Source organism: Pipistrellus hanaki (assembly GCF_964339955.1).
Source record: "Pipistrellus hanaki genome assembly, chromosome: 1".
In the NCBI taxonomy this organism is placed as follows: Eukaryota; Metazoa; Chordata; class Mammalia; order Chiroptera; family Vespertilionidae; genus Pipistrellus; species Pipistrellus hanaki.
Window position 1 is genome coordinate 62,851,282 of NC_140503.1, and position 27,578 is coordinate 62,878,859.

The window sequence follows — 27,578 nt, forward strand, 5'->3', positions numbered from 1 at the left end:
TGTGGCCTGGCGCCAGAGCCAAATGGGAGGAGACACCGGTTTGGGAGCGGCGGGTGGGGCTGGTGCTGGGAAGAGGTGGTTTTCCTATCAGAGGGCTATAGCAGGTGCCCTTAGCTGGGAGCACCTGTACCTTTGGGAAATGGACAGGACTCCCCTGGCCCCACCCCAGCCCCTCTGGGGTCCCAGCTGTCCCCGGCCGCAGGGTGAGGCGAAGGGCCTGCTCATTGATACGCCAAGGGCAGTGCCCTGTCTTCAGTCCTCCAGCTGGGCACTCAGCTGCCCATCTGCCCTCAGCCCAGGGCAGCACCCAGGCCTAGAGGAACTCACTGACCCAGGCATGGGGCAGAAGCCAGAGCCAGCACCACTGAGAGCCCGCTCGGCATCACCCCCTTGTTGTGCCAATGACTGTGCAGGGGAAGAAGGGGCTGTTTGCCTGCCGCTGAGCCAGGCCTGGCAGAGTCTCTGGGCCCTGGTGTGGAGCTGGGAAGCCCAGGGATGGGGAAGGACACACAATCCTGCCTCCCCCCGCCCCCCAGAGGCCTCTGCACACCACGCTGGAGGCTCCCAGGCCCAGTACCCCCCCCCCCCCCCCCCGCCTCTGTGCTCTTAGAAAAGGGCGAGGCGCCCTGGGGAAATGCCAGGCTCTGGGCCTCGGGGATGAATCAATTTCTGGCGTCAGGGGATGTGCAGAGGAAGAGTTGCCCTCCCTCGGGCACCCGGCAGGTGAAGGGCACCTGGGTTCCATTCCTGATGTGTATCTGCGGGGCTGGGCAAGATGCCCTGTCCACTTGCCATGCCTCAGTTTCACCCTTTGAAGGGTCCCTACCCACTGCCCAATCCCAATGCTGATGCAGTTGCCAGAGTCCCCTGTTGACTCACCAGCCCCCTGCACCCCCACAACCCCCAAGCTCTCTAAATCTCCCAGCCACGTGCCACCAGGCCCAACCCCGCTGAGCTGGTGCAACGTGACAGGGTGAGGGGGTTGGTGACACTTGAGGAAAGAAGCGGGCGTGGGGGGCGGGGCAGCGGCAGACAGCGACAGACTGCAGACCTGAGCCGCCTCTGCTGGGAAGTCCTTTTGCCAGCCTGGGGCCTGCACGGGGAGGGTGAGCGGGGGGCAGGGAGGGGAGTGAGGCGCGCCTGCCTGCCTGCCCCCTGCCTGCCTCGGCTCTAGCTCCTGTCAGCCTTCAGCTCCCTAAGCGACAGCTTCTAATTCGGGCTCTTGGTGCCTCTGTGCTCTGCAGCGAAGTCGCAGCCCCCTTTTTAAGCTTTGCTCTTTCTTTCCTGTTCCGAACATATTGAGCCCATAGGGAAGTCAGAGTAAAGGCTCCAGGCCAGAGACCTGGCACTGCACGCCCCCCTTGCCCGGCACACACACACACACACACACACACACACACGCACACACACACATATATACACACATACATACACATACATACACATACATACACACACGCACACATATACACACATGCACACACATATATACACATACATACACACACATACACACACACACACACACACACACACGGCAGGCCTGCTTGGCAAGGCCAGCTGGGAGAAATGGAGCCAAGGAGCGGCCAGCACGGGCTCTCTGACAGGCCAGGATGAGGCCCTGAGGGGGACCTGCCTCAGCTCCTGTTCTTCCATGGAGCCGTCCCCATCCTCCACTCCACAGGGACATGCATGACACAGAGTTGTCTCAGGAGGCTCAGGGGAGAGGGGCCATGTCTCTTTAGGACCCAGTCCGTGTCCCTGCTGCTTCTCTCCTCCACCTGGGGGCCAACACTGCCTGGGTGTAGGATGGTCTGCCACACACACATTCCAGAGGCGCCCTCTCCCCTGACCCTGAAAACAGAGAAAGAATGGAAGAAAGCAATTTCCCTCAGGGGCGAGAAAGGGGAAACTGAGTCACAAAGGGAAGAAACGTGTTTCTCCTGCAGTCTGAGTGAAGAGGGAGAGCATTCCCCATCCTTATGGGGGTGGGAGAGACTGCACCAGCCCCTGAGTGACCGCCAGGAGGGGCCCTGGTCTGAGGGAGGCCCTGGGCTTCTGCATGCTGAGTAACTGTGCAGCTCTCTTCCCGACACTTGAGCAAGATCTTGAAGCAGGCAGGGTAGTGTCATCAACTTCATCTTGAAGGTGGGGATATGCAGGCCTGGAGCCACACCGCTAGTAAACGCCTTCAAGCTGGGACTTAATTCTGATGTTGAACGCTGTGCCCTTTCTGGGACACCATGAGAGAAAGCTGGCAGAGCGCTGAGCAGAGGGATGGAAAATGCAGGAAGGAAAAGAGGGGCTTCACAGTGTGTGGGGGCATACATCACATTTCCCTCAGACAGAGTGATCGGCGAACGCCTGCTCCGTGGCTGGGCCCCATGTCAAGTGGGCATCCCGGGGGCCTGGGAGCCGGAGAGAAGCAAGAAGTTCAGGGTGCGGGGCCGTGTGCCCACTTGGCCACCCAACCACAGTCTTCTTCCTAGAGGCAAATCCTTTCCCCGGGCAACTCCTGCAGCAAAGCTTTTTGTCACTGCTCTGCCCGCGCAAAGGACACTCTTATTCTTCCCTTCACTTCCTGTCTCTCATAGGGAGGGACCCTTCAAAACCGCCTCCATCACGGTCCCTCCTCCCTCCACGCCCTTGCTTCAGTAACGCCGTCTGGAATGTCTTCTTCCTTGTTTCTCGGCAGCCAGATCTCACCCCACCCTTCCTTGAAGACCTCCTTGGAAGCGCTATCCCACGGAGATCCAGAGCAACTCCGCCTTTTCCTCTAAGGCCTGCCTCCTTTGTCTTTGACAGATGTATTCCGCCCCCAGGCGATAACCTCCACTTTTTATGTCTCGGTCCTGTCTTCCCGCTTGAGAGGGGAGGTCTTTTCTATCCAGATCTGAACTTCTGGTTCTGTATTTCCCACAGCTGGAAACAGTTGGAAACCTGGCTCACTGAAAAGCTCAGTAAATTCTGTAGTTGGGACCTGATTCACTTCTTACTTTACAAAAATCTATTCCAATCCTACCCACCCGCCCACATCCCTTCAGCTCTGAGGCGCCCTGACTCCGCTCACCGGAGGCCTGCCCGCCCTGCTCTCCAAGGCCCCCTCCCCCAGAGCACCCACCAGAGGGAGACTGGATGCCATTGCCATAGAGACCCCCCCTATTGACTTGAGCTCTCTCCTCTCCATTCATAGGGGTTAGGTAGTGGACAAGGTCAGAGCCTTGTGGTCTAGAGGTGGTTTTATGCTTAAGGGGGAGCTGGGGACTGGGGGAGCCTTGCGCGTGTCCCTTGCTCTTTGCTCTTTCGGGATGGCGCCTGTCCCGAAGCGGCGAGGAGGCGGCACCACCCGGGAGGTGCTCCCGGGGCTGCAGCGCTCCGGGCTCCTTAGCGCCCGCCCTGCCCGCTTCCCAGCCGCTGGGAGTGGCGGGCGGGCGCGCTGTAGGGGTTGGCGACGTCTGAGATTGGCGGGCACACTCTCCTCCCACCCCCGCTCCGAGCGAGCCTGTGCGGGAGGAACAATTGTGAGTGCGTGGTTGGCGACACTTGGAGTGGCAGTTCCCAGCCAGACTGAGGCCCCCCGCCCCGCGCACCGCGCAGCGACTCCCTCCCCCGTTCCTCCCAGCCCGCCTCCCGCAGCCACCCCGGCTCGCTCATGGTCCGGTCCTGCTCTCATGGGGCACCATTCCCTCCCCCCCAGACCGCTGCGGGCAGCCGGCGGTCTTCCCCGACGGCCCCGAGGTCCCACCCGTGTCTAGGGCGCCCAGGCCGCGGCTGCGGGCAGAGGGCGGGAGGAGTGACTGACTCTCGGATTGGTGCCTGTGGCCCACGGCGAGCGGCCCCCGCAGCCGCCGCTGCAGCCCCAGGGGAGCGCAGGGGAGGAGCCGCACCCCCACCTCGAGGCTCCCGGAGGTGCGGGGATCAGGAGCGGCCTCCCCCGCCCAGTCCTTTTCTGCCTGGGTGGCTCAGCCCGCGTCCAGGGCAGCCATTTCCATAGAGACCTTCCCCCCCACTCCCACCCCAGACTACAAAGTCAGGTATCCAGGTGGGCGGCGGCTCCCGCGCTGCCGGGCCCCCCAAGAAAAGAGACAGCGCCCCGGCGTGGCCCGGCCCCCGCGGGAGGGCGGAGGCGGAGGAGCGGCGCTGCAGCGGGAGGAGCGGCGCCCGCCGGGGCGGGAGGCAGGCAGCGCGGAGGGCGGGCGCCGCCGTCTCAGCAGGGGCGCGGGGGCTGCCCGAGTGCGGCGAGTGGCGCGGCTCCCGGCCACGGGGGACCGAGGCTCACGGGGGACCGAGGCCCGCCGGACAGGAGGAAAGCCGCGGGAGAGTCCGGAGGGGGCAGTCTCGGCTCTCATCACCTCGTGGCGGGCCGGGCGCGGAGCGTGGAGGAGCAGCCACCTACACCTGCGGGCGGGCGGGAAGCCCAGGAAGGAGCGGCGAGCGGCGCAGTTGCGGCCGGGCGGCGGGAGCAGCGGGAGCACAGGAGCGGGAAGCCCGGGAGCCTCGGCCGCAGCCGCCCCCGCGAAGAGGGAGCCACGCCAGGGCTCCGCGGAGGCCGGAGGCCGGCGGGGACAGGGGCGCCCCCGTGCGGAGCTGCGGGGCCGCCCCGGCGCGGCGGCGGCTGGTGCCATGCTCAAGCCCAAGGACCTGTGCCCCCGAGCGGGCACGCGCACCTTCCTGGAGGCCATGCAGGCGGGCAAAGTGCACCTGGCCCGCTTCGTGCTGGACGCGCTGGACCGCAGCATCATCGACTGCCGCGCCGAGCAGGGCCGCACGCCGCTCATGGTGGCCGTGGGGCTGCCGGACCCCGCGCTGCGCTCGCGCTTCGTGCGGCTGCTGCTGGAGCAGGGCGCGGCCGTGAACCTGCGGGACGAGCGCGGCCGCACGGCGCTCAGCCTGGCGTGCGAGCGCGGCCACCTGGACGCCGTGCAGCTGCTGGTGCAGTTCAGCGGCGACCCCGAGGCGGCCGACTCCGCGGGCAACAGCCCGGTGATGTGGGCGGCGGCCTGCGGCCACGGGGCGGTGCTCGAGTTCCTGGTGCGCTCCTTCCGCCGCCTCGGCCTGCGCCTCGACCGCACCAACCGCGCGGGCCTCACGGCGCTGCAGCTGGCCGCCGCCCGCGGCCACGGGACCTGCGTGCAGGCCCTCACCGGCCCCTGGGGCCGCGCCGCCGCCGCCGCCGCCGCCCGGGGCTCCAGCTCCGACAGCCCGCCTGATCGCCCGGCCTCCGCGCCGAGCCCGGAGCGGCGACGGCCGAGCCCCCGCCGCCTGCAGCGGCCTCTCCTGGCGCGCTTTGCGCGAGCGGCCGGCGGCCACGGCCACGGCGTTGAGGCTGGCTCCGGGGGCAAGAGCTCGGGCCGGCACCGCGCGCCGGGGAGCGAGCGGCCCGAGCTGGGCCGGAGCATGAGCCTGGCTCTGGGAGCGGTGACCGAGGAGGAGGCCGCTCGCCTGCGGGCGGGAGCCCTGATGGCCCGACCACACTCGCCTCAGTCCTCAGGAGCCGGGCGGTGGCGTTCGCACGACGGGCTGGAGGGAGCGCCGCCTTTGGCCTTGGCACAAGCTCCCATGGGCCTGAGTCCCCACCCCGAGGGCGGCCCCGGCTCCGGCCGCCTGGGGTTGCGCCGGCGCTCCACCGCCCCCGACATCCCCAGCCTGGTCGGGGAGGCCCCGGGGCCCGAGGGCGGCCCGGAGGCAGAGGCCAATGCTGTGCCGCACTCGCACTCGACGCCCGGGCCCCAGCCCTGGCAGGCGGGCACGGAGGAGGCCGTGGTGTTGCATGATCAGCGGTAAAGAGCATAGAGGACGAGCCAACTTCCCTGCACCTGCCTGTCTCTGCTCCACTGGGATTTCTCTTTCTTCCAGGCCCTCTCTTCCCTGGCCGTTTGCCTCCCACCTGACCCCACTGCCAAGATGAGTGGCCTTCTCTCGGAAAGGAACCCCTGCTATTTCTTTTTTGTGCTTGTTGATAGTTTTGGTATTCCCTGCCCAAGTCTCACCTTTTCCTACAGCCTGCCTTTCCTGTCCTGGAAAGAGAGGAGTAGAAGACTGGTTCCATGGGTTACGGCCTCCCAGGAAGATGGACCCCGCCCCTCCCTCCACCCTAAGGCTCAGTCCCGAGTCTGTGGCTCCCGCCTGGTCTCCTTCCCATGGTCAGGTTTCCCCACACCCAGGCAGCCAGGCCGAAGACTGTACAAGGGCCTGGCCCCCGCCCCCCCTCCCCCCCGCCCCGGGATGCTGACAGTAATGCCACACACGACCCACGTGTCCCATCCCCTTGAGTGTTGGAGGAGGGGAGCACTGGGTGGCCCTCAGAGACTTTCTGAACGAGGGCTGATTAGGAAAGAGTCAGGAGGTTAAGTTTTCCTGGAGAGAAACTCCGGCCCCAGGACAATGAAAGCCTATTTTGGAAGTGGTGGAGCCCAAGATGTTGGCTGCTTTTTGTCCCTTGAACCGGTTTCTGGGTAATTGCAGTTCCTTCTTCTCTTCCCCAGGCCCACCCAGAATCCAACTTCTGTGACACTGTGTGGCCATTGCCCCAGCCAGCGCCCACCCACCCCAGCCCCAGGCTGGGCTATATTTGAGTTCCATCTTTGAGGTCCAGCCCATTTCCTCTCCCTCTCCGAGGCCTGAGATGCAAAGGACTGAAGCACTCCTCCCGCCCCCACCGCCGCCCGGCTCCCGCATCCCACACGCGGGTGCCCCTGCAGGGTAGAGCGGTTTTGCGAAGGTTTTGCTTAATTGTATTTGTTCCAATCCTCCAAGAGCTGGCGTTCTGAGCCTTTGTATAGGAAGCAGAAAGCAGCAGGTCTGATCCCGGGCTTAAGAACCTGACAATGTCTCTTTAAATAGAAGCTCCGCGAGGGGGATAATTGACTGAAGTGTTTGCCGCGCTAAACGGCGGCGCGCGGGGGTCGGCAGCCCACACGCGCCGCGGGCCCGGGCTGAAATCGCATCAAACTCCGGCGAGAGCCGGGAGGGGGCTGTGAAAAGGCCGTGCCTCTCGCTGGGCTGTTAATGGAGGGCAGGGCGGATGATGGATGCTGGAAGTCGAGACCACGGACCCCTGCTTCTGCTCCAGCGCGTGGGACGCAGGCTCGGCCCCGCTGCTTTGCTGGGCAGATTAGTGAGTCAGCGGCGACCGCAGGGAGGAGGCCAAAAGCCCTTTCCCTGCGGCCTGGACCTCGTTCCGTTCCCTCCCTCACCGCCCTGGGCGGGCCTGGCGAACCGCGTGCTCTAGGACCCTGCGGGAGCGCTAGCACTTGTATCTGCGCACCCGGCCCGTCAGGTAGAGGCGCGAGGGGGCTCTTTCTGTGAACCCCCGAAGATTGAACGTGCACACACACCCCGCTTTTTTTTTTTTTTTTTTTTTTTTTTTTAACCAGCAGAGGGGTGTGTTCAAGACGTCGATCTGCTCGTCTTTGCAGAACGGAAAGTTTCTCACCAGTAACTCTAAGAGAGAGAGTTAGGACCTGTGCCGAGAAGTTGGGCCTGGGGGTGAGGAGCGGGTCTTGCGGAGGAGGATGTCTGAGAACTCCCCAATCCTTCCACCTTTCCAGGCCCGTGAGGCCGCCAGCGCCCCTGCACTGGACTGATCTCTGGTGCCCCCTGGTGGCAGCGCTGCGCTCTCTTCGCTGCGCCCTTGCTCGGAGTTTGGACTTGATTTTATTCGGGATCACCGCTGTCTACTTCTCCCTCCGTGTGCATTTACCCATGGAATCCTCAGACTCTTGTATTACATCCTTATACTTGAAGTCATTTCACAGCAATGAAGTGAGAGACAATGCATTTGGAGTAGCAGGAACCCAGACCCGTCATGAAAGACCCCAAGATCTTCCAAGTTCAAGTTGGGTGTCCTGAGCAGTCCTGCTGTCTTCTGAAAAACTGGAGCCCCCAAACCCTCCCTTACCACTGCTGAACCTTGGGACCTACTGATTATGCACTGTTGTTTTTTTCCTGACGAGCTTTGCTTTTGTCTGGGGGATATTTTGCCCTTTCCTTGCTTCTTTCCTCTCAGACATCTGCTGGGATCCCCTTAGTTCCACGGTCTGGGTGGTGGGTAAACAATACAGAAGCCCCTGAAAAGCTAGAGGGAGAGGATCTGGGGAGGGGTGGGGGTCATTGGACACCCCACGTGCAAACTCCTTTTTTTTCTGATCCTTGCTTGCTCACTTATTCCAACTGTGTTTAGTTTTCATGACATTTCTACTGGCGTAAGAATACAAGCATTTGGCTTCAGAACGCCATGAGGTCTGCGTTGCACAATGTGTTGAGTGTGCTGTATCTTTCAAGGGTCACTTACGGGTCTTTGGTTGAATGTCACCTTGTGCCCTCCTATCGGGTAAGCAACCCTGAGGGCTGCTCTTGTGGAGCTGCCCAGGGCGGGGTGGCAGATCGGGATGTTCCTGAAAAACCACAGCGGACTGTTCCTGTCTGAACTAAATGGTGTGTCTGACTGGCTGGCTGTCTTGTAGGTTTCTTACCAGGCCCAGCTCTGTGAAGAACTTAAACTTCCACTCACTGTCAGCCCCAAGGGCATTGGGGCTGGGGTCCCCTCCAGCTCTCTCCACGTTTGAAGAGACTCTCTTAATCTTAAACCTTTTGCTTTCCCAGTTCCCGTTGCTTTTGTCATTGTGAAGCGTTACCCATGCCCCTGGAGTCTGGTCCTCTAAGGTCAAGCTCGGAACTGGTCTGTGTGAGGCTAACTGGTGTGTATGCACATGCTTTCGGGGTGACACTGTGCGGTGGAAGGAGTATTAGAACTCAGAAGAATAAGTAATAAACTCATTATTGTTCAGTTTCAAGAACTGGCCTCTCTCTGCCTTACCAACCATTCCTGACTGTGGGCTCCCTCCGGAGAGGTGGAAGGAAGGGTGGCTGGTACACTTGCCTCGTCTCTGCTCCTCCCGGTATGGCTGCCTAGAAGGTAAGACTCCGGTGCTGTTTCCGGCTGAGCTGGTGGGACTAGGGCCCTCGGACAGGGCAGCTATCTAGCTGGGAATGCTTCGGGGAGCAGGAGGTGGTCTGCGGGACTCCTTGCTTCTGGTTAGGATTCAGTGAGCCCCGAGTTAGGTGGTAGGATGCGTCCAGCTCTTAACTCTCAGGAGGTTATGTACTGGGATCAGAGGTAGAAGTTTCAAGATAATTTCATCCACTCGCCTCAATCCCAGGACTAGAGCTCGGGTTTCTTAATTTCCAGCCACTGCACTACCCACACTCCTCACTGTCTCCTCAAAACGGAGAGAGCTTTCTCACAGGAAGCAGTTCCGGGGACAGCTGGAGGACAGCAGCCTTTGGCTTCCGGGGGGTGAGAGGCGGACGGGAAGGGAGACGCTGCTGGAGAGCGGTCACCCGCCCTGTGGCTGCCCCAGAGCCCCGGTAGGGCCAGAAGCCAGATGCTCGGCCCTGGCCCAGGCTGGGCTCCCCTCCCCTGGGAAGGAGCCTCTTTCCCCGCTCTTTCAGTCCCAAGGGTGTGTCACTTCCTGTTCCCCCATTCTCTGCCCACACACCACCAGGGAGCTGGGGTTTCTGTGGACCAGCGTGGCCACTGGAAAGCTCCCGCTGGGAGGCGGAGGGCCACACTGGACACCCATTGCCGTGGGTCCGTTCAAAGTAAGGTGACCAGACGTCCCGATTTTTTACAATTTGTCCCGCAGCATTTTTAAAAAGTCCCGATTTTTGGAAAGGAGCTACGTTGTCTTTGAATTAAGGCGGGAACAGTCCCGATTTTTTTAAAAAAATATATTTTATTGATTTTTTACAGAGAGGAAGGGAGAGAGATAGAGAGTTAGAAACATGGATGAGAGAGAGTCATCGATCAACTGCCTCTTGCATACCCCCCACTGGGGATATGCCCACAACCAAGGTACATGCCCTTGACCGGAATCGAACCCGGGACCCTTCAGTCCCCAAGCCGACGCTCTATCCATTGAGCCAAACCGGTTTCGGCACAGTCCCGATTTTTAACAAATTGTGGGACAAATTGTTAAAAATCGGGACTGTCCCCGCCTTAATTCAAAGACAACGTAGCTCCACTCCTAGAGACAACAGGAGTCCGAGGTTTCGAACACTCAGTTTAATTTAAAACAGGCACAAGTGCAAACAATTCACAAAAGTTTCTAGGGAAGATGCTTTTGTTTTTAAAACTGACCTTTAAAAAAGTCCATGTAATTTTCCTTTTTTTTTTTTTTTTTTTTTTTTTTGCCCCAAATCAGGCCACTAGGGAGCAGAGGAATCTAAAAATAGGATCTAGACTGGGTCCAGACACCTGGAGTTCTTCCCTGGGCTTCCCTGTCTCTCCATTGCCCTGAAGGTGGGGAAGGAAGGAGACAGGAGACAGGTGCCCGAGGAGGCGAGGGGGGGCAGATGGTTGGCACCAATGGGATGCCCAGTCTCTCGACATGATGGAACCCCGGGAGCTGGTTCACCTCCCCCAGACCAGGATTTTGAAAAGAAGGGTCCCTGATGTCCTGGTTATTGAGATGAAGCTAACAGGTGAAATGATGTTTCTTTCCTCATCCTTGCATACGTGGGCTCCGACCCCATCGAACAGGAGAAACTCAGAAAGCAGTCCAGCCTCCAGATGTGTCGGCCTCAATGCAAACCTCTTCACTGGTCAGGTGGGGACACGGGATTTAAGGGGAGGGAAGCCAGGTCAAGGAAGCAGGTCCCTGGGTCTCTTCAGAGCAGAACTTAGTGGGAAAGAGGATGAGGAAACCTTACTGAAGGGGCCAGGCTGTCGGGGTGACCTTACACACACACACACACACACACACACACACACGCACGCACACGCACACACACGCACGCACGCACGCACGAGCACTTGCGTCCTGTAAAGTGACACCACCTTGACCACCAACCCCATCGTTTCTCTTTCCCCCAGAAATGTCCCTTCTGCTCCCAGGGCCTGCAGGCAGGCTGTTCACAGTCGGAGCAGGCTGTGCATGGGAGTCGTATGTTGTCGTCAGTGCAGGCGGGGCGGGAAGCAGGTGCAGGTGGGACTGTGCCTTCAGGAAGTCAGACACAGGGGAAGATGATAGATTCGGGTAATAAAAACCTTCCCCGTGGCCCTCTGGAAACATCAGGGTCAGGAATGAGCGCTGAGAACAGCAGGTGTCCTGGTACAGACAGGCACTCTGCCCTCCCGGGCGGCCTGGGGCGCTGCCTTAAAAAAACACGCGGCAGCCTTTTCTGCTGTGCTGGCTGTCGTGGCCAGAAGTGCTGGTCTCCGTGTTTCTTAGAAATATCCCTGTGCAAATAACAAAGGGTCATCCTGGAAAAGGGGTCTCCGTCATCCCAAAGGCAACTGGGGACTCTCTTGGGAGGGGGAGAGACGAAGGGGCAGGTCCGGCCTGGCCCTGCGGCAGAGGGCGGGAGGGGGGAGTTTCACATTCAATCTTTGGAGAGAATACTGAGAGAATGAGGCCCCGCGGCGAGGCGGCTGCCCGTGTCCCTGCCTGCGGGCTCAGCAGGTGGAGGTCGGCTTGCGGTAGAGCTGGATCAGGGGCACCAGGCACTCGGGGAGCCCAGTCTGCAGCAGGAAGGGGTGGTCCAGGAGCTCCTGGGCTGTGGCTCTCTCCTGGGGGTCCCGCACCAGCATCCGTTCCAGGAAGTCTCGCAGCACTGGGGAGACCTGGGGGGACAAGGCCGTGAGATGAGGCTACAGTGTGCAGTCATTTCGGGGTGACCCATATGCCTGATCCCACCGTCATTTGAAAGTCTTAAGTTCTTTCTTTTTCTTACTTCCTGCTTCCTCCCAGGCTCAGCTTTTCTGGGATTATCAAGTAGGTAAAGAAAATCAGCATTAGTCCAGGAAAAGTGGCCAGATCACCTCCAGGGGGTGCTGCTGAGTTAATGGGATTAGGGCACCTGGAGTGCTGGGGGAGCTGGGCTCTCAATACAGACCATCCATCCCACACCCTGTTTCTTTGGGGTCTCCCGGCGTCCGGGTTCCATGGATAGGGCCATGGGATTGGTATCAGTGATCCAGTTCTGGGTTTATCTCCAATCTCTGGCAAATGGCAATGTTCTCAAGGCCTCCGTTTTCTCATCTGCAAAATGGGCTAATGTCCTCGTTATGTCTGCCACATAGGACGTTAGTGAGGGTAAAAGGGGGTCAGGGATGAAGAAGTGTTTTTGAAAAACAGAAAAGAACAAGAAACTTTATTGCTCTAAGACTTAGAGTCTAAGTCTAAGTCTTATATTAGTTCTTTTTGAGCCAATATCTTGGGGAGAGGCTGAGTCTTGGTCTGTTACAGAAAGCTACCTCCTCTGGGGAATTAGTCAACTAGAACTCTCCCCTACCTGCTGATCTTGTGCTCAGCAGTGGTCTCCAAGGACCAGCTGCCTCTGAGGTGTTCCCATCTGTCCTTCCATCTAGTTGTGTTGGGGCCACAGACCTTGCCATTTGGGGACAGGGCTTCAACACTCTGGAACACTTCTCACTCTGGCCACTAGGTGGCAGAGTCATTTTGCAGCTTTGTGCAGACCTGGCCAGGGGTGGGGTGAAGTGGTGGGGGGGAGGACCGGCATGTAAGGCCTGCTGGTTTGGCTAGATTTGGTTGAGAAGGGTTATACACACACACACACACACACACACACACAGGTTTTGAGGGAAAAACTAGCTCAGATGTGGTCAGAATGTGCAGTGATGGAAGACAAGCCGATTCACTGAGATAGACGGGGCGGGTGGGGGTGAGAAGGTGGGGAGCGGGGAGAGACACTGCTGCCATGGTATGGCTCCCCTGACAGAGGGGTTGAGGTGTTCCTGCTCGGCTTCTCTAGATTCTTCTCCAGAGCATCAGAGATTCCTGGACGCTTTGCTTTCCCTTCTCTCGGGCTCCTGTCAATCCCCTGCAGGTAGAAACTGGTCGGAGTGACCGTGGGAGTGTGTTTACAGATGTGGCTCCACACCGAGGTGCAGGTTTCAAATGGAGGAAGAGGTGGCACTGCCAGGACCCCAGACCCTCTGGCTTCTGTGAAAGGGGAGGCTGGGCTGGAGGCCCGGCTCTGGTCCTCTGAGCCTCAGGAAGATTCGGTCTGTGGGGCCAATTATGCACCGACTGACCTTGTGAGAATTTTTCAGCTTGGGTGGGGAGCTGTCCCGGAGCCTCTTCATAGCTTGCACTGGGGAGTCGCTGAAGTAGGGCGGCTCCCCGTCCACCATCTCAATCACCATGATGCCCAGGGACCAGATATCCACCTGCAGGAGGAGAGTGTCTGACTCCACTGGCCGGAGTCCGGCCCCTCGGTCGCAGCAGGCTGCGGTCCGGGGAGGCCACAGCGGCTCTCAGTTCTCCTGAGTGCGTGGGCCTCCTTCCTGGCCACGGGCCCTGGGGGCAGTTCCTTCCTGCATGAGTGGCCTTGACGAGGGACACAGCTGTCAGCCACGCTCTGAGGAAGGACATCACACAGGGGAGCCTGGCCCTTGAGCTGAGGACTAGCATTTTGGGGACCAGTTTGTGGCAGCAAAGTCACAGGCAAGAGCAGATGCCTCCAAAAAGGGACAGTGGGCCTGACGGGTTTGGCTCAGTGGATAGAGCATCGGCCTGCAGACTCAAGGGTCCCAGGTTCGATTCCGGTCAAGGGCATGTACCTTGGTTGCGGGCACATCCCCAGCGGGGCATGTGCAGGAGGCGGCTGATGGGTGTTTCTCTCTCATAGGGAAACTATGGAAACCCTCTCCCTTCCTCTCTGTAAAAATCGATAAAACATATTAAAAACAAAACAAAACTGTTGCCTGTCTAAAAAAAAAGAAAAAAAGAAGGGACAGTGGGCAGTGGGGCAGGGGGGTGACTAAGTGGGAACCTGAGAAACAGCTATTTTTGATGGGCGGGGCCAAAGGTGTTAGAGCTGTGTGTCCCAGCCTCTCCCGGGAGGCCTGGGGGTGGAGGGCGGTTACCTCGGTGGCATACAGAGACCTGGAGATCACTTCAGGAGCCATCCAGTAGGGAGTGCCCACCAGGGACTTCCTCTTGGGCACGTCTTTGCTGATCTGAGCACAGAATCCGAAGTCTGACAGTTTCACCTGGGGTGGGGTGAGAGGGAAAGGGGAGTGGCGAGTGAGGAGGGGGCGCTATGCTGGCAGCAGGGCAGTGGGGAGCAGGGCTGGGCCAGGGTGGGGAGGGTCTCACCCTGCCGTCGAGGGTCAGCAGGATGGAGTCGCTCTTGATGTCCCGGTGAATGACGCCCTGGGCGTGCAGGTAGGCCAGGGCCTGCAGCACGGCCTCGCACACGGTGGCAATCTGCTCCTCGTTCAGCCTGGACGGGGGAGGCAGGGCCCCGTCGGGACCGAACGTCAGCTTCGGCTGGGCTGCGGGACAGACGGGCAGGGAGCCCCGGTCCCAGGCCCCACAGCCCCTGGGCCTGGTGTGTGGGAGCCCAGGTAGGACAGAGCCCCGGGGGAAATGGGCCTGGGCCTGGGCTAGACCCCGCCTGCCCTCCCACTCCCTGAGCCCTTGGGTCTATGAATCCAAAGAGACAGGTGAGCTCAGGACGATGGGATAGTTCCCCCAACTCCACTGGGTCCGAGGCTGCCCGGAACCCTCCAGGGCAATGGTGGGGGCAGCCAGCACGTGGGACCCGCCCTCCAGCCGCCCACCTGACTTGGGAGATGATGTCCGTGAGGGCGCCGCCCTGCAGGAACTCCATGAGCACCCACAGCTCCTCGCCCACCAGGTAGCTCTTGTACATCTCCACCACGTTGAGGTGCTGGTAGTCCCGCATGATCACCACCTGGGGGCGGGCGGGTGGGGGCGCCTGAGTGCCGGGAGGACCCACCGCCCTGCTTTCCCCTGCCCGGCCCATCCCCAATGCCCGCCCGCCCGCCCCCTCCTCCCACCTCATTGAAGAGCAGCTCCCGGCGCTGCTGCTTCCGGAGGTCCATCATCTTGACGGCCACCTGGCGGCCCGAGTGCTTCTCGCGGGCCAGGCAGACGATGCCGGTGGAGCCCTCGCCGATCTTCACGTAGCTGTCCAGCAGCAGCCGGGGGTCGCCCTGGTCCACCACCATCCTGAGCGCGGCCTTGAACTGCTCGTGCGTCACGATGCCCGCGTCCTCGCCGGCCAGGCCGCCCTTGGCCGCCGCGGGGTCCTGGGGCAGGTACAGGTTGCTGGTGCTGATCTGGGCGTGCCGGGTGCGGGGAGAGCCAGCCGGGGAGGACCGGCCCGGAGGAGGGCCGGCGGCCGGGGCTGAGCGGAGGGACTTCTGGGGGCTGCTGGTGTCGGAGGTGGTCAGCGGGCTGAAGGTCCCCGTGGGCTGGTCGGAGGGCAGGGACTGGGCCTTGGCCACCGGGCTTGCGGGGGAGTCTTTCTGCGGTGGCCGGAATGAGGGTTTGGGCTGTGGGGGGGGGGGGGAAAGAAAGAAAGACACGGAAAGGGGTTTGGCTGTGGGAATGTTTGGAGCAAACGTCCCAGAGGCAGGGGGGCGGCTGCTGGGACCCCCAGACACGGGCAGGGTTAGGCAGGGCATCACACCACATGGGGGAGGTGCCACAAGCGGAGATTTTCAAAGGGAGCTGAAGCCAAACCACAGTTCTGCTGGGGGGGAGGGGCGGGGAAACCCGCCCCCCGTGGCTCCCCGGCGGAGCAGGCCAAACAAGAGCTCTCTGCATCCAATGGGCCTGCTCCTGGGAGGAAGAAAAGGCAGAGTCCCCGGGGTGCCCTGTGCTGGGTGTTTCTTCTGGAGAACTGACAGCCAGGCCCCGGGGAGCCCCTGGGAGGCAGCCCCCGCTGCTGCGGGCTCCCTGGGGAATCCAGGTCAGAGGCAGCGGCTGCCACGGCTCCCCACCAAGGCCCATGCAGGCGGAAGAAGCCCACAGATCCCCGGGCTGGGGACGTGGTTCCAGGGAAACGTGGGATCGGGAGGGTAGGTCCAGCCAAACCCAACCCGTGGGGCAGGGGTCCCCAGAGGAGCCCCCCACTTGCTCCCACGTGTGAAACTCCTGCCTGACGACCCCCCACCAGGAGGGGGAGGCAGGCTGTCCTGTGGGGAGGGAGGGGAGGTGGCGGGGGGTGGAGGCTGCGCCCACCCCTGAAAGCCTTTCTGGGTCCGAGCTCTCCTGCCAGCCCAGCAGGAGATGACCCCTCCTGGGGTTCTCCCCAGGCAGCCGGCGTGTGCAACCTGACTAAGGATTTTGTGGGTTGTTTTTTAAAAATATACTTGTATTGATTTCAGAGAGGAGGGGAGAGAGAGAGAGAGAAACATCAATAATGAGAGAGGGTCACTGATCGGCTGCCTCCTGCACACCCTACACTGGGGATCAAGCCCTCATCCTGGGCATGTGCCCTGACCAGGGCTTGAATCATGACCTCCTGGTTCATAAGCTCAACCACTGAGCCACACCGGCCCAGTGAGGATTTTGTGCTTTTAACAGGGGCATGGGGCCCTAACAGATTTGGCTCAGTGGATAGAGTGTCAATCTGCGGACTGAAGGGTCCTGGGTTTGACTCTTTCTGGTCAAAGACATGTACCTTGGTTGCAAGCATATCCCTAGTGGGGGATGTGCAGGAGGCAGTTTCTCTCTCATCGATGTTTCTAACTCTCTATCTCTCTCCCTTATTCTCTGTAAAAAAAAAAAAAAAAAAAAAATTGATAAAATATATATTTTTAAAAAAAGGGGGGGGGCGGGGGGAGGCATGGGGGAGAGGGCCCTCTGTAACCTAGGGGTCCTTCAGGCGCTGCAGAAGCTTCTCAGAACGTCTCAGAACCCATCGCTTCTGGTTGTCTAGGTGCCCGGTGGATCCTGTCCTGATTCCTGATTCCTGGAGCTGAATTGGCTTCCAGGAAACCTCAGGTCAGTCCGCTCGGGCTGAGTTGCTTGGGCTGGGCCTCAGGCCCACCCGGCTCAGCCAGCACCTTTTCAAGCTCTGCAGCACCCGCCCCAGGCTTCTGGGCTTCCGCCCCCACCCCAGTCCTAGGCCTCGCCTGGGGTCAGGGCGTCCCTCCCTGCAGAGGTGAGAGCCCCGCCCTGACAGGCCTGGGACAGGAACATGGGGTGGGGCCATGCGAGGTCTCCTTTTGCTCTCAGCCAAAGTGAGTGACCACGGACCACGCTGTCTGGGCTGAGTCCCCGAGCCCGAGGGCCACAGCCTCCTGCAGCCACTCCGGGCACACATGGCCTCTGCCGGCCTGGCCTCCTGGCACCAGTGCTGCGCGGGAGCTGCGGCGAGTGTCCAGAGCCAGCCCTGGCATATGCTGAGGGGCAGAGTGCTGGCTGCTGGCTTGGTAACCCATCTGAGGTAATTTGTCTGAAGCTGTGGTTTTCACCTTGGGTGACTTTGCCCCCCAAGAGGCATCTGGCACTATCTGGAAGGATTGGTGGTTGTCCCATTGGTGGGGTGCTGCTCGCGTCTGCTGGGTAGAGACTGGGGATGCTACTAGACATCCTACAGTGCCCGGGACAGCCCCACGCCGAAGGATCGTCTGATCCAATGGCAGCAGTGCCGCGGAGGCCTGGCTCGGGGCCGCAGGCCTGGCTCGGGTTTTCCTCTGGGAACAGGTGCCCACGATGCTGAGAAGGAAGCACTCACTGGATCTGGCGCTGTGGCATCTCCAAGCCCAGGACAACCACTGCGTCCCTCACAGGCCTGCACACCCAGCAGTGGCCCCTGGGAGGCGCTCAGTGAGGTGGCACAGCCCTTGCCCTGCCATGGGGTGCTGCTAGGAACCCGAATTCATGTCTGTGCCCAGACACCCCCCTCTCCAATCCCTGAAGCCCTCCCGAAGGACTCCCAAGAGGCCAGCGAGGGATCCCGTTCCCATTCTCACTCCCAAGCGGTGAGCCCTGTGTGAGCGGCTCCGTCCGTGGTTTTCTGGGGAACGTCTCCCCGGGGGCACAGCCTTCCAGACCCCCCAGCTCGCAGGCACGGGCCTTGCATGGACAGGCACATCAAGCCACAACTCCTCTGTTTGCCCCCAGACACCCGCCCCACAGGGGCTGCCAGCCCACTGACCCCGTCCCAGTGCAGGGCCGGAGGGCACAGGCCCAGCGCCTTCCCTGGGTGCCTGGGGCTGGTGCTGACTCAGACAGGCTGAGGGTCCGGGCCACTCTCCACACTCCCCAGCCACGTTCAGGCTGGACCAGACGGGCGCCATCCCTGAGCGGGAGGACCCAGGCTGGTCCTCCTGGGAGGGGAGCCGCCATCACTGAGCCACCCACGTTTCTCAGGTCTGACGCAGGAGCCTCCGGCAGCCGCCTCAGCTCTCTTCTGCCTGCCCCTCGGGGAGGAGCTGGGGAGCGGTGGCTGCCAAGACAGCGAAGCCCGGAGCCAGGCCTCCGTGCCCGCCGTCCCCGCGCACTCCCACACCTGGCTGCCTCACCCTCTCTGACTCAGGCTTCCGGCTGGCGGAGTGGGAAAGGATGTTACCACAGACAGGATGCCATGGGCCATGTGAGAAGCACATTGTTCTCTGCCTGCCCAGAAATGTCACCGCGGGCCCCCTGCGCCGTCTCCTTTCTTTAGGAAAAACACGTGTGTGTTAGGCTGTCACCCGGGCCCGCGGCAGGCCTCCTGCTACCGCCGGACGCAGGAGGATTCAATCCTCTGGCTTTTCAAACGGCACACACACTTGAGGATAAGTCATTCCAGAAACGTTAGTGACAAAACCACCACCGCTAAAGAAAGCGCGGGCGGGCGGAGCGGTCACCGAGGAGGAGTGCAGGGGCCCCGGGGAGCCTCCGAGGGGGGGCCGGTGAGGGAGGGAGGCGGAAAGATGGTCTGAGAAGAGGGAGGCAGGAGAGCCCTCCCCCCGGGGGCTGGAGCCCCTGTCTCTGCTGCGGCCTGGGTGGGGGCTGCTGGGCACTGGGCGCAGGGGAAGGTCGGGGCTTTTGTGGTTAAAAATACTGCTTTTCTTCTCCCCCTGCCGGCTTGGCTCAGTGGCTGAGCATCGACCTGTGAACCACAGTCCGATTCCAGGGCACATGTCCAGGTTTCTGGCTGGATCCCCAGTAGGGGGGCGTGCAGGAGGCAGCCAATCGAAGATTTTCTCTCATCATTAATCTGTCTCTCTCTCCCTCCCTCCCTCTCTGAAATCAATTTAAAAAATATGTTTTTAAATGCTGCTCTTTCGGGGGGGTATCTGCCAACCACCCCCCAGGGGGCAGGCGTGAAAGCTGGGTGCACACAGCTCCTCTGAAGCCCCCAGGAAAACGCCCTGGCTCAGCCTGACTCTCACATGCTAAGCCTTTGGAGGGCGAGGACTCAGCTAATTCAAGGTAGGATCCTCGGTTGAGGCTGAGCTGGTTCCTTGATTATTTTGTTTCCCCAACTCAACCTCCGTAATGGGGAAGGCCAGGCAGGGCCTGTGCACCCGACATGCGTTCCCCAGGGGACGCCTGCCCGGCCCCCCCCCCCCCCCCCCCCCCCCCGCCTCTCGGAGAGTGCCCGGAGGGCTGCCCGCTGACCTACCTTGCTCGGTAGAGCGGGGCCTGGCCGGCTGCCGCTCGGCGGGGCGGTGGCGGTGGCGGGAGTGGACAGGAACATGCTCCGGAACAGCCTGTGCTTCAGGCTGCTCTCCTGAGTCTTGGGGCTGGGGCTGCCCTCCCCGCCCGGCCTGCCCACCAGGCAGGACTGCGGCCGGGCCTCCTCGGAGCCGTGCCTGACCGCTTTGGCCCCACGCCTCCCCGAGGCCGCAGGGGGCGAGGTGCCGGGCGGGGAGCTCTGCAGGCAGGCGCCCAGCTGCAGGCAGCGCTGCGTGGCTCCCTGGAACTCGGCGGGGCCCAGGGACTGGGCCTTGGTGGCCAGCCCGTTGGGCGGGACCCGCGGGCTCTGCGGTTCCGGCCACGGCGCCTGCCGGCGGCCGGCCGGGGCGCCCCCGTTGCAGCTGAGGTAGAGGTCGGTGCGCTCAGACTGGGGGCTCTGCAGGTACATGTCCGGGTCGGCGGGCCAGGGCTCCTCCCCCAGCAGCCCCAGCGACTGCGCCCGCCGCCGGTTGGTGGGGCTGTGCCCGCGAAGGGTGTTGGAGCTGATGACCGACAGCTTCTGGATGTCGTTGAGCAGCCCCGAGATGTACCCGTCCGTGGGCACGGAGCTGCCCCGCACCACAGTCTGTGGGAGAGAGGGGTGCGTGGGTGAGCGGCCTGTCCACGGCAGGGAGGGCAGCCTGGCCAGCCCGGGGCCTCCCCGGGGGCCTGGGGGAGGGACATCTGAGGACCTTGCCTGTGTGTCTTCCCCCATTCCTTACATGTTCAGCCATTTACCAGGGCCTGTGGCAGGTCAGGCCTGGGCTGGTGCAGAGACACAGGGAAAAGGCCCATTCTCATGGGGCTCTCAGCCTAGCAGGGCACACAGGTGCGTAACCACAGGGTTACAATCCAGAACCCCAAAGGGTGTGGGCAGCTGAGCTTGGGGAGCCGAGGGGAACCATGGGGACGGGGCCACCCGGGGCCCCCTACCATTCTCCGGCTCTGCCTGTGGCCTTCTGGGAGAGGCGCAGAGCCCTCTGAGGAGGCGGGGGCCAGGCCAGGCCTCCTCCGCGCACACTGGCTGTGTGGCCTCTAAGTCCTGACCCCAGCCCTCCCAGGTTCTTGGATCTACCCTTCTTGACCCACACAGCGAAATCCCCCAGCCTCACAGGGGCTGCAGGTCCAAATATTCCCGGGGCACGCTGAATACGGAACGGTTCTTTGTTGTTATCTGAAATTCCAACGTCATTGGGCAGCCTGTTTTGTTTGCTATGGTTGGCAGCCCTGCCACCCTTTGGAGGACTCCCCGGGCCCCTCCTCCCCGGGTTACCCAGGGAGACCCGGGCTGAGGAGCCGGGAATGAAAACAGCGGCTCATTGATAGCCGTAATGAGGAGATTCCTCCAGGTGCCTCTGTGGTTTGGCCGAGACCAGGGCATCCGTGGAGCGGGAGGGGCTGCGCGGGGCCCACCCGCCCGCCGCCCGCCGCCCGCCGCCCGCCGCCCGCCTCACCTTCATGGGCTGGAGCTGCACCCGCGTGATGCGCGACGGGTCCACCACGGGCTTGGGGCGCCGGAGCGTGTCCAGGATGTTCTGCCATTGCGGGGGGAGGCCCACAAACTTGCCTTCTTTAGGGTCGAAGGAGGTGTGGACGCGGTGCTGGAAGTTCTGTGGGGCTGAGATCTCGGGGCGTTTCTTCTTTTTCTTGCGGAACATGGTGCCTGCGTGGGAGGGGCGGGCTGAGCTCCTGCCGGGCCGCCGGAGCCTGGGCCCGGGGAGCAGGGGTGGCTGCGGGAGGGGGGGGGGACACCAGGCTCTGGGCTCTCCCCCCCCCCCCCCCAGCACCTCTCCCTGTCTGGGCCCAGGGCTTCCCCTCATCCCTCACCTCCACCTCCTCAGGAAAGTGGCCAGCTCCCACCAACAACAAAAGCACCGTATTGAAGGCAACACAGACTAAAGAAAACAGGTGTCTGGCTTCCTGTCTGCACGTTCCTCGTGGAGCAGGCAGACTCCGGGGTGTGTTCTTATAAAACCCCAAGCCCAGTACCATTATCGTCCACTGTCCAAGAACTAAAAAGGGGGGAAGGGAGGAAAGCCGGCCAATCATTCTATGAAAGTGAGCTTGACCTTGACTCTCTCACCAGACAAGATTGGTACAAGAAAAGGAAAATTTAAACCTACCTCACTCATGAACATAAATGTGAAAATCCTAAACAAAACCAGCAAGTGGGGTCCAATAATTTGTGACAGTTTGCTTGTTTTTTGTCTTCTCACCGTCAACTAGGGTTGGTCCCAGGATGGGTCAATGACAGAAAATCTGTTCATGTGTTTATACACAGCGGTCATAAAAGCCAGCCCTCCGAGTCACAGGGGCCCTCCTGTTACCGGGCGCTCCACCCTGATTCTTCTGGAAAGCCCTGAGGGGGGCTGTCTCAGGGGAGAGCCCTGACGGGCCCTCATGTGCTGTGAGTCAGGAGCCCACTGAAGGCTTCTGTGTCTGCAGCAGCTCACTGCGTGTTTCAAACTTTTCTTTATTGTGGTATTTAACCGGACACTCAGTGGGCTCTTAGGTTACCTGGAAAAGTCTTGAAACTTCTAGGTTTCAAGAAGCATGTTAGTTTCCTGAGTGCTTGGGTCACTCATGTAGCCGTAGGTCTGGGGTATCTTCGGGTCCTGGGCATTCCTCTTGGCTGCTGCTCTGGACACAGCATTTTCCTGGGCATGTGAGCAGGTGCCAGAGGAGGTCACAGACTGGGAGGCACATGGCGCCCACTCAGGAAGGCTGCCGGCTCCCGGCGAGCGTTCACCAGGTGTGACACAGTCTGAGTCCCTGTCATACTCCTTGGATGTCAGCTACTTTTCAGGACCTTAAGGTTCAAGGGTCCACCAAGCACCCGCTACAGGCAAAGCCCCCTATGCAGGACCCCCAAGGACCAAGGACCTCAGGGTGACACACACCTGTCTTAGTTGAGGGTGAGCCGTAGAGAGCTACCCACTACTCTAAATGATTTCAGCCTCAGTGGTCTTCCTCTATGAAGTGGGGTTAATAAAATACATCTCAGGGGTTTGGGGAGTGTTAAGTGAGCAGATTCCCAGTGAATGGGGGCTGTTCCTGTTTCTGTGTTACTTCTGTGTACTCCTCTCCCTAAGCTCGGGGCCCTACAGGTGTGGGAATGTGAGCAGACGCTGGCCTGGGAGTGATGCCAAACCCGGCCTCAGATTCACCTGTGAGGTGGTGACTTCTGTGACCTCAGGCCCTCAGCAACTCTCCCCTATGTTGACTCTTGAAGCTTTGATAAAACCTGATCTCCTCTCCCTCAACCTTTGGCCACCGAAGGGTCTTCGTCCCTCAGTCTGTCCTCACAGCATCTGACACAGACCCTCCATCCTGGGCTTATCCTGATGGTTTCACCCTATTCCCCCACTCTGTTAACTCCTCTGGAGAAGCGGGGACACATCCAAGAGTTAACGAAGAGCTGGCTGAGGCCCTGGCCGGGAGCTCAGTTGGTTGGAGCGTTGTCCTGATACAACAATGTTGTGGGTTCAATCCCCAGTCAGGGCACATACAAGAATCAACCAATGACGGCATAAATAAGTGGAATAACAGATCGATGTCTCTTTCTCCCTTCACCCCTTCCTCTATCTCTAGAAAGCAATAATAATAATAATAGCCGAAGCCGGTTTGGCTCAGTGGAAGAGCGTCGGTCTGCAGACTGAAAGGTCCCAGGTTTGATTACGGTCAAGGGCATGTACATTGGTTGCGGGCACATCCCCTGTAGGGGGTGTGCAAGAGGCAGCTGGCCGATGTTTCTCTCTCATCGACGTTTCTAGCTCTCTATCTCTCTCCCTTCCTCTCTGTTAAAAATAAATAAAATATATTAAAAAAAATAAATAAAAAAAAAATAATAATAATGAACAGAAAAGCTGGCTAATACTTCCTCCCCCCAATAACATCCCTCTCCCCAACTCCCTTGCCCAGCCCAAGGGCCCAGCTTTTGCAGGGGACAGAATCTTTAGCAAATCATCTAAATGACCCTAGGATCCCTGAGGCTACCACAACAACGATTCCAGAACATTCTCCACAGAGGCAGAAAGAAAGGCCTGAGAAAAGAACTCCACTGTTGAACACCCAGTTGGTAGCCAAGCTGGAGAAATGGTCATAGGAAGAAAAGCACTCTCTCATTCGATGTTAGAAGTGTTATCAGGGAAAAAAACCTCAGATACCATTAAAAGTATCAAACACCAGGAATAATCTAATAAACAATGTGCAATTTTTCTACATTGAAAAGTATAAAATAATGAAAGATATTAAAGAATGTTCTTAAATTGAAAGACTCAATATTGTAAAGATGTAAATTATTCCCAATTAACCTACAGATTTTATTTCAATATCAATCAAAATCCCAGTGTATTTCTTTGGTGGAAATTGAGAAATTGATTCCAAAATGTACAGAGAAACATAAAGAACCAGGAATAGCCAAGATAATCTTTTTTAAAATGTTTTAATTGATTTTGGACTGGGGAGAGTAGATAGATAAATAGATAGATTAGCATGAGAGAGAATCATCGAGTGTTGACCTATGAACCAGGAAGATAAAACCCACAACCTGGGTATATGCCTGGTTGGGAATAGAGCCCGCCCCCTTTTGGTGTGCAGGATGACGCTCCAACCATCCGAACCACACTGGCCAGAGGCAAGACAATCTTGAACCAAGTTGGAGGATTACGCTACTACATATCAAGGTTTATTATAAAGCTACATTACTTAATATAGCGTGGAACTGGCACAAAGATTGATGACTACACCAGTGGTCTAGAAGAGAGAATCCAGAAATAGACTCAGTCATACAAGGTCACTTAATTTATGACAAAGGTGACACTGCAGTATGGTGGAAACAGATGACCTTTTCCATAAATGTAGTGAAGCAATTAGCTATCCCTATGAAAATGAATTCATATCACCCCTCAAAATTTATGGGATCTAAACATGAAAGGTAAAATAATAAAGCTGGTGGGAGCGGTGGTGGGGACAGCAGAGGGGACACTCCATGTCTGGGCGTCCCCTGCCTGGCACCCCTGTGAGTGACTACGTGGGGCCCCTACCAGGTTTTCTTTGTCCAAAGCAGAATTAAAAAAAAAAAAAAATGTTAACAAGAGTTAATTTGAGCCAAACTGTGTATGTGCAAATGCTAGGGAGCAAGATCTGACATGCTCCGGAGAATAACAGTTTTGCAGCTTCTCTTATGCATCTGCAAGTAAGGAGGAAATTTAGGAGGGTCACGTGAAGGTTACAGGACAGCTGAGATGATGTGCTCTCCGGCTTGAAGGGAGGGTCCGAAAGGGGCCATTTCAAAGAAGCATAGACACAACGGGCAGGGCTTGCTCAAGGCAGAGATAAGCCTTTCACTAAGGGAGTTACAGGCCTGCCTGGCGTATGACTCCCACCAGGCCTGCCCAGTTAGGAATTTATACGCAGATCACCCTGTAAGGTTACTTTCCACAGAACCCCTTTCTTCCACACCAAAGCTGAGTTCTTAATGTCGAAGGTTAAGAGTTGGGCTTTTTTCTAAAGATTTCACCTAGACCCTGGCCAGGTAGCTCAGCTGGTTAGAGTGTCATCCCAATACGCCAAGGCTGAAGGTTCCATTCCCAGTCAGGAAACATACAAGAACCAACCAATGAATGCCTAAATAAGTGGAACAACAAATTGATGTTTCTCTCTCACTCTCTTTTTCTCTCTCTCCCTTTTTCCTCTCTCTCTCTCTCTCTCTCTCTCTCTCTCTCTCTCTCAATAAATAGATAAAAATAAAAATAAAAATACAAATTTCACCAAGATTAACTCGTAAATGTAGTATGTATGCAATGAATAGTTGAAGGAAATACAGCAAAATATTCATCGCTGTTGTGTTTGACTGGTAGGCTACAAGTGATTCTTCCTACCTCATCTTTCTACTCTTCTAAATTTTCCTTAAAGACGATAGACTGCTTTTCTAAAGAAAACACACACACACACACACACACACACACACACACACACACAGGTGTTTTGTTTTTTAAAAATATATTTGTATTGATTTCAGAGAGGAAGGGAGAGGGAGAGAGGGATAGAAACATCAATGATGAGAGAGAATCATTGATCTGTTGCCTCCTGTACACCCCCTGCTGGGGATCGAGGCCACAACTCAGGCATGTGCTCTGACTGAGAATCGAACCATGACCTCCTGGTTCATAGGTCAACACTCAACTGCTGAGCCACACTGGCCAGGCCAAAAAAATATATATATTTTAAAATATGCTTTTATTAATTTTAGAGGGAGAAGGATAGAAACATCAATGATGAGAGAGAATCATTGATCAGCTGCCTCCTGCACACCCCCTACTGGGGATTGAGCCTGCAACCCAGGCATGTGCTCTGACTGGGAATTAGGAATCAAACCAGCAAGCTTTTGGTGCACAGAACAATGCTCAACCAATTGAGCCACACTGGCCAGGGCAAAAGCAAACTCTTTTTGTTTTTTTGTTTTTTAAAAAAATATATTTTATTGATTTTTTTACAGAGAGGAAGGGAGAGGGATAGAAAGTTAGAAACATCAATGAGAGAGTAACATCGATCAGCTGCCTCCTGCACACCCCCTACTGGGGATGTGCCCACAACCAAGGTACATGCCCTTGACCGGAATCGAACCTGGGACCCTTGAGTCCACAGGCAGATGCTCTATCCATTGAGCCAAACCGGTTTTGGCAGCAAGCTGTTTTTAAAGAAAGGAAAGGGCAACCCATGATGACTGAGCTCCAAAGAGACATTCACCCACTCAAGTACCTAATGTTGCCAAGTCATTGGATATGAAACCCTGAGCTACATTCTGCATCCTTCCAGCAACAGAGCCCATGCCATAGGCACCCCGACAGGGGCCTCAAGTTGCCATTTCTTTTTTTTTTTTTAATCTTTATTGTTGAAAGTATTACACATGTCCCCCTTTTTCTCCCATTGACCTCATATAGCTGCTCCCCCGCCACCCCCCCAGGCCTTCACCATCTTATTGTCTGTGTCCATGGGTTATGCATACATATATGCAGATAAGGTCTTTGGTTGATTTCTTCCCACCCAAGCCTTCCCTCTGAGATTTGCCTTTCCTCTGAGATTCGACAGTCAAGATGCCATTTCTAGTTCTCCATCTTCCACCCCAGGTTCCTACCTCAGACCCAAGCCAAAGCCCGGGGCTGAGGGAGAGTGGCTGCTGCATCAGCCCTGAGGGTGCAGTGTTAAACAAACCCGGCTGTGCCGACCCTTAAAGTTGCTGCCCCAGTATCTAACCTCTTTGCGTCCACACTCAGTGCATCTAGTGAAGGAGCTTTCCTCAAAGATACCCCTGAGGGGGGTGAGGGAGGAGGAGGGAGGGAGGAGGGAGGAAAGAGATAATTTTCCTTCAGAGAGCCAGTCCCTACCTTTCCGTCTGCGGAGCCTGAAGGAAGTGGTAAGGGCCTGAGACTCTGCAGTAGGAATGGACAGGCAGGGCCAGCTCAGACTCAGGGTGACCTCCCGTCTGCCCGACACCTCTCCCCATCACAGGGCAGGGGGTGCTCAGGATTCTTTCCCGGGCTGGGAGGCACTGTTGTGACAGGAATGCTTTGAACTTTGCTCTTCTGAATGTCTGCAGATAGTACTTTCTGGCTGGCTGGCCCATGACTGGACCACAGGGGGATGCCAGTGCTGGAGGGGAGAACCAGACCAAACCAGTTTGAGAAGGAGGCAGCTTCCTGGGGCCAGGGCCCGGCAGAGGAGGAGCCGGGCAGTTCCTGGAAGCGGCTTTCTGAGGAAGTGCTGCCCCACCCATAACCCCGAGGGCAGAGGTGGTGGCAGAGTTCAGGGAACTACAGGCTGGGGTCACTGAGGAGTGGGACTGTCCTGCTAGAGGAGACTCGAGACAGAAAGGGAAGTTATTGTTCTTGAGCACCTACTATGTTCTAGGCCCTTCCAAGGATCAACTCATTTACTCCTCACCACCACCCTGGTAGGTAGGGATTATTATTATTATTCACAAGTCCAGATGAGGCTCAGAGAAGTAAAATAACTTGCTCACAGTCACAGGATGTGACTTGGTCGGGCCTGGGCCCTGGATATGATCCAAAGTCCCTGCTCCATCCACCATGCCCCCTCTGAGGGCCCTGGGCTGCTCTTAGC

At 58.4% G+C, this 27,578-nt stretch overlaps 2 protein-coding genes across 4 annotated transcripts in view; one reads left to right on the forward strand and one right to left on the reverse strand.

The window, feature by feature from the left end:
- Positions 1–4,099: 4,099 nt before the first annotated feature.
- ANKRD63 (ankyrin repeat domain 63) lies at positions 4,100–8,772 on the forward strand. The gene has a single exon (XM_084861646.1). The coding sequence runs from the start codon at positions 4,624–4,626 to the stop codon at positions 5,782–5,784; it is 1,161 nt and encodes a 386-aa protein (XP_084717772.1). The 5' UTR covers positions 4,100–4,623; the 3' UTR covers positions 5,785–8,772.
- Positions 8,773–10,051: 1,279 nt separating this feature from the next.
- PAK6 (p21 (RAC1) activated kinase 6) overlaps positions 10,052–27,578 on the reverse strand; it is a 36,212-nt gene continuing 18,685 nt past the window's right edge. For 2 of the 3 annotated variants that reach the window (XM_084897545.1, XM_084897546.1), the window contains 8 exons: positions 20,909–21,117; positions 19,402–20,040; positions 14,834–15,331; positions 14,594–14,727; positions 14,127–14,253; positions 13,895–14,020; positions 13,061–13,195; positions 10,052–11,626 (listed from right to left, as the gene is read on the reverse strand). In XM_084897545.1, coding sequence (XP_084753671.1) covers positions 11,459–11,626; positions 13,061–13,195; positions 13,895–14,020; positions 14,127–14,253; positions 14,594–14,727; positions 14,834–15,331; positions 19,402–20,040; positions 20,909–21,112 — 2,031 coding nt within the window. In that variant the 5' untranslated portion in view covers positions 21,113–21,117 and the 3' untranslated portion in view covers positions 10,052–11,458. Of the gene's footprint in view, positions 11,627–13,060; positions 13,196–13,894; positions 14,021–14,126; positions 14,254–14,593; positions 14,728–14,833; positions 15,332–19,401; positions 20,041–20,908; positions 21,118–26,842; positions 26,925–27,578 lie in introns of those variants that run through there. The other variant, XM_084897547.1, reaches the window with a different exon arrangement.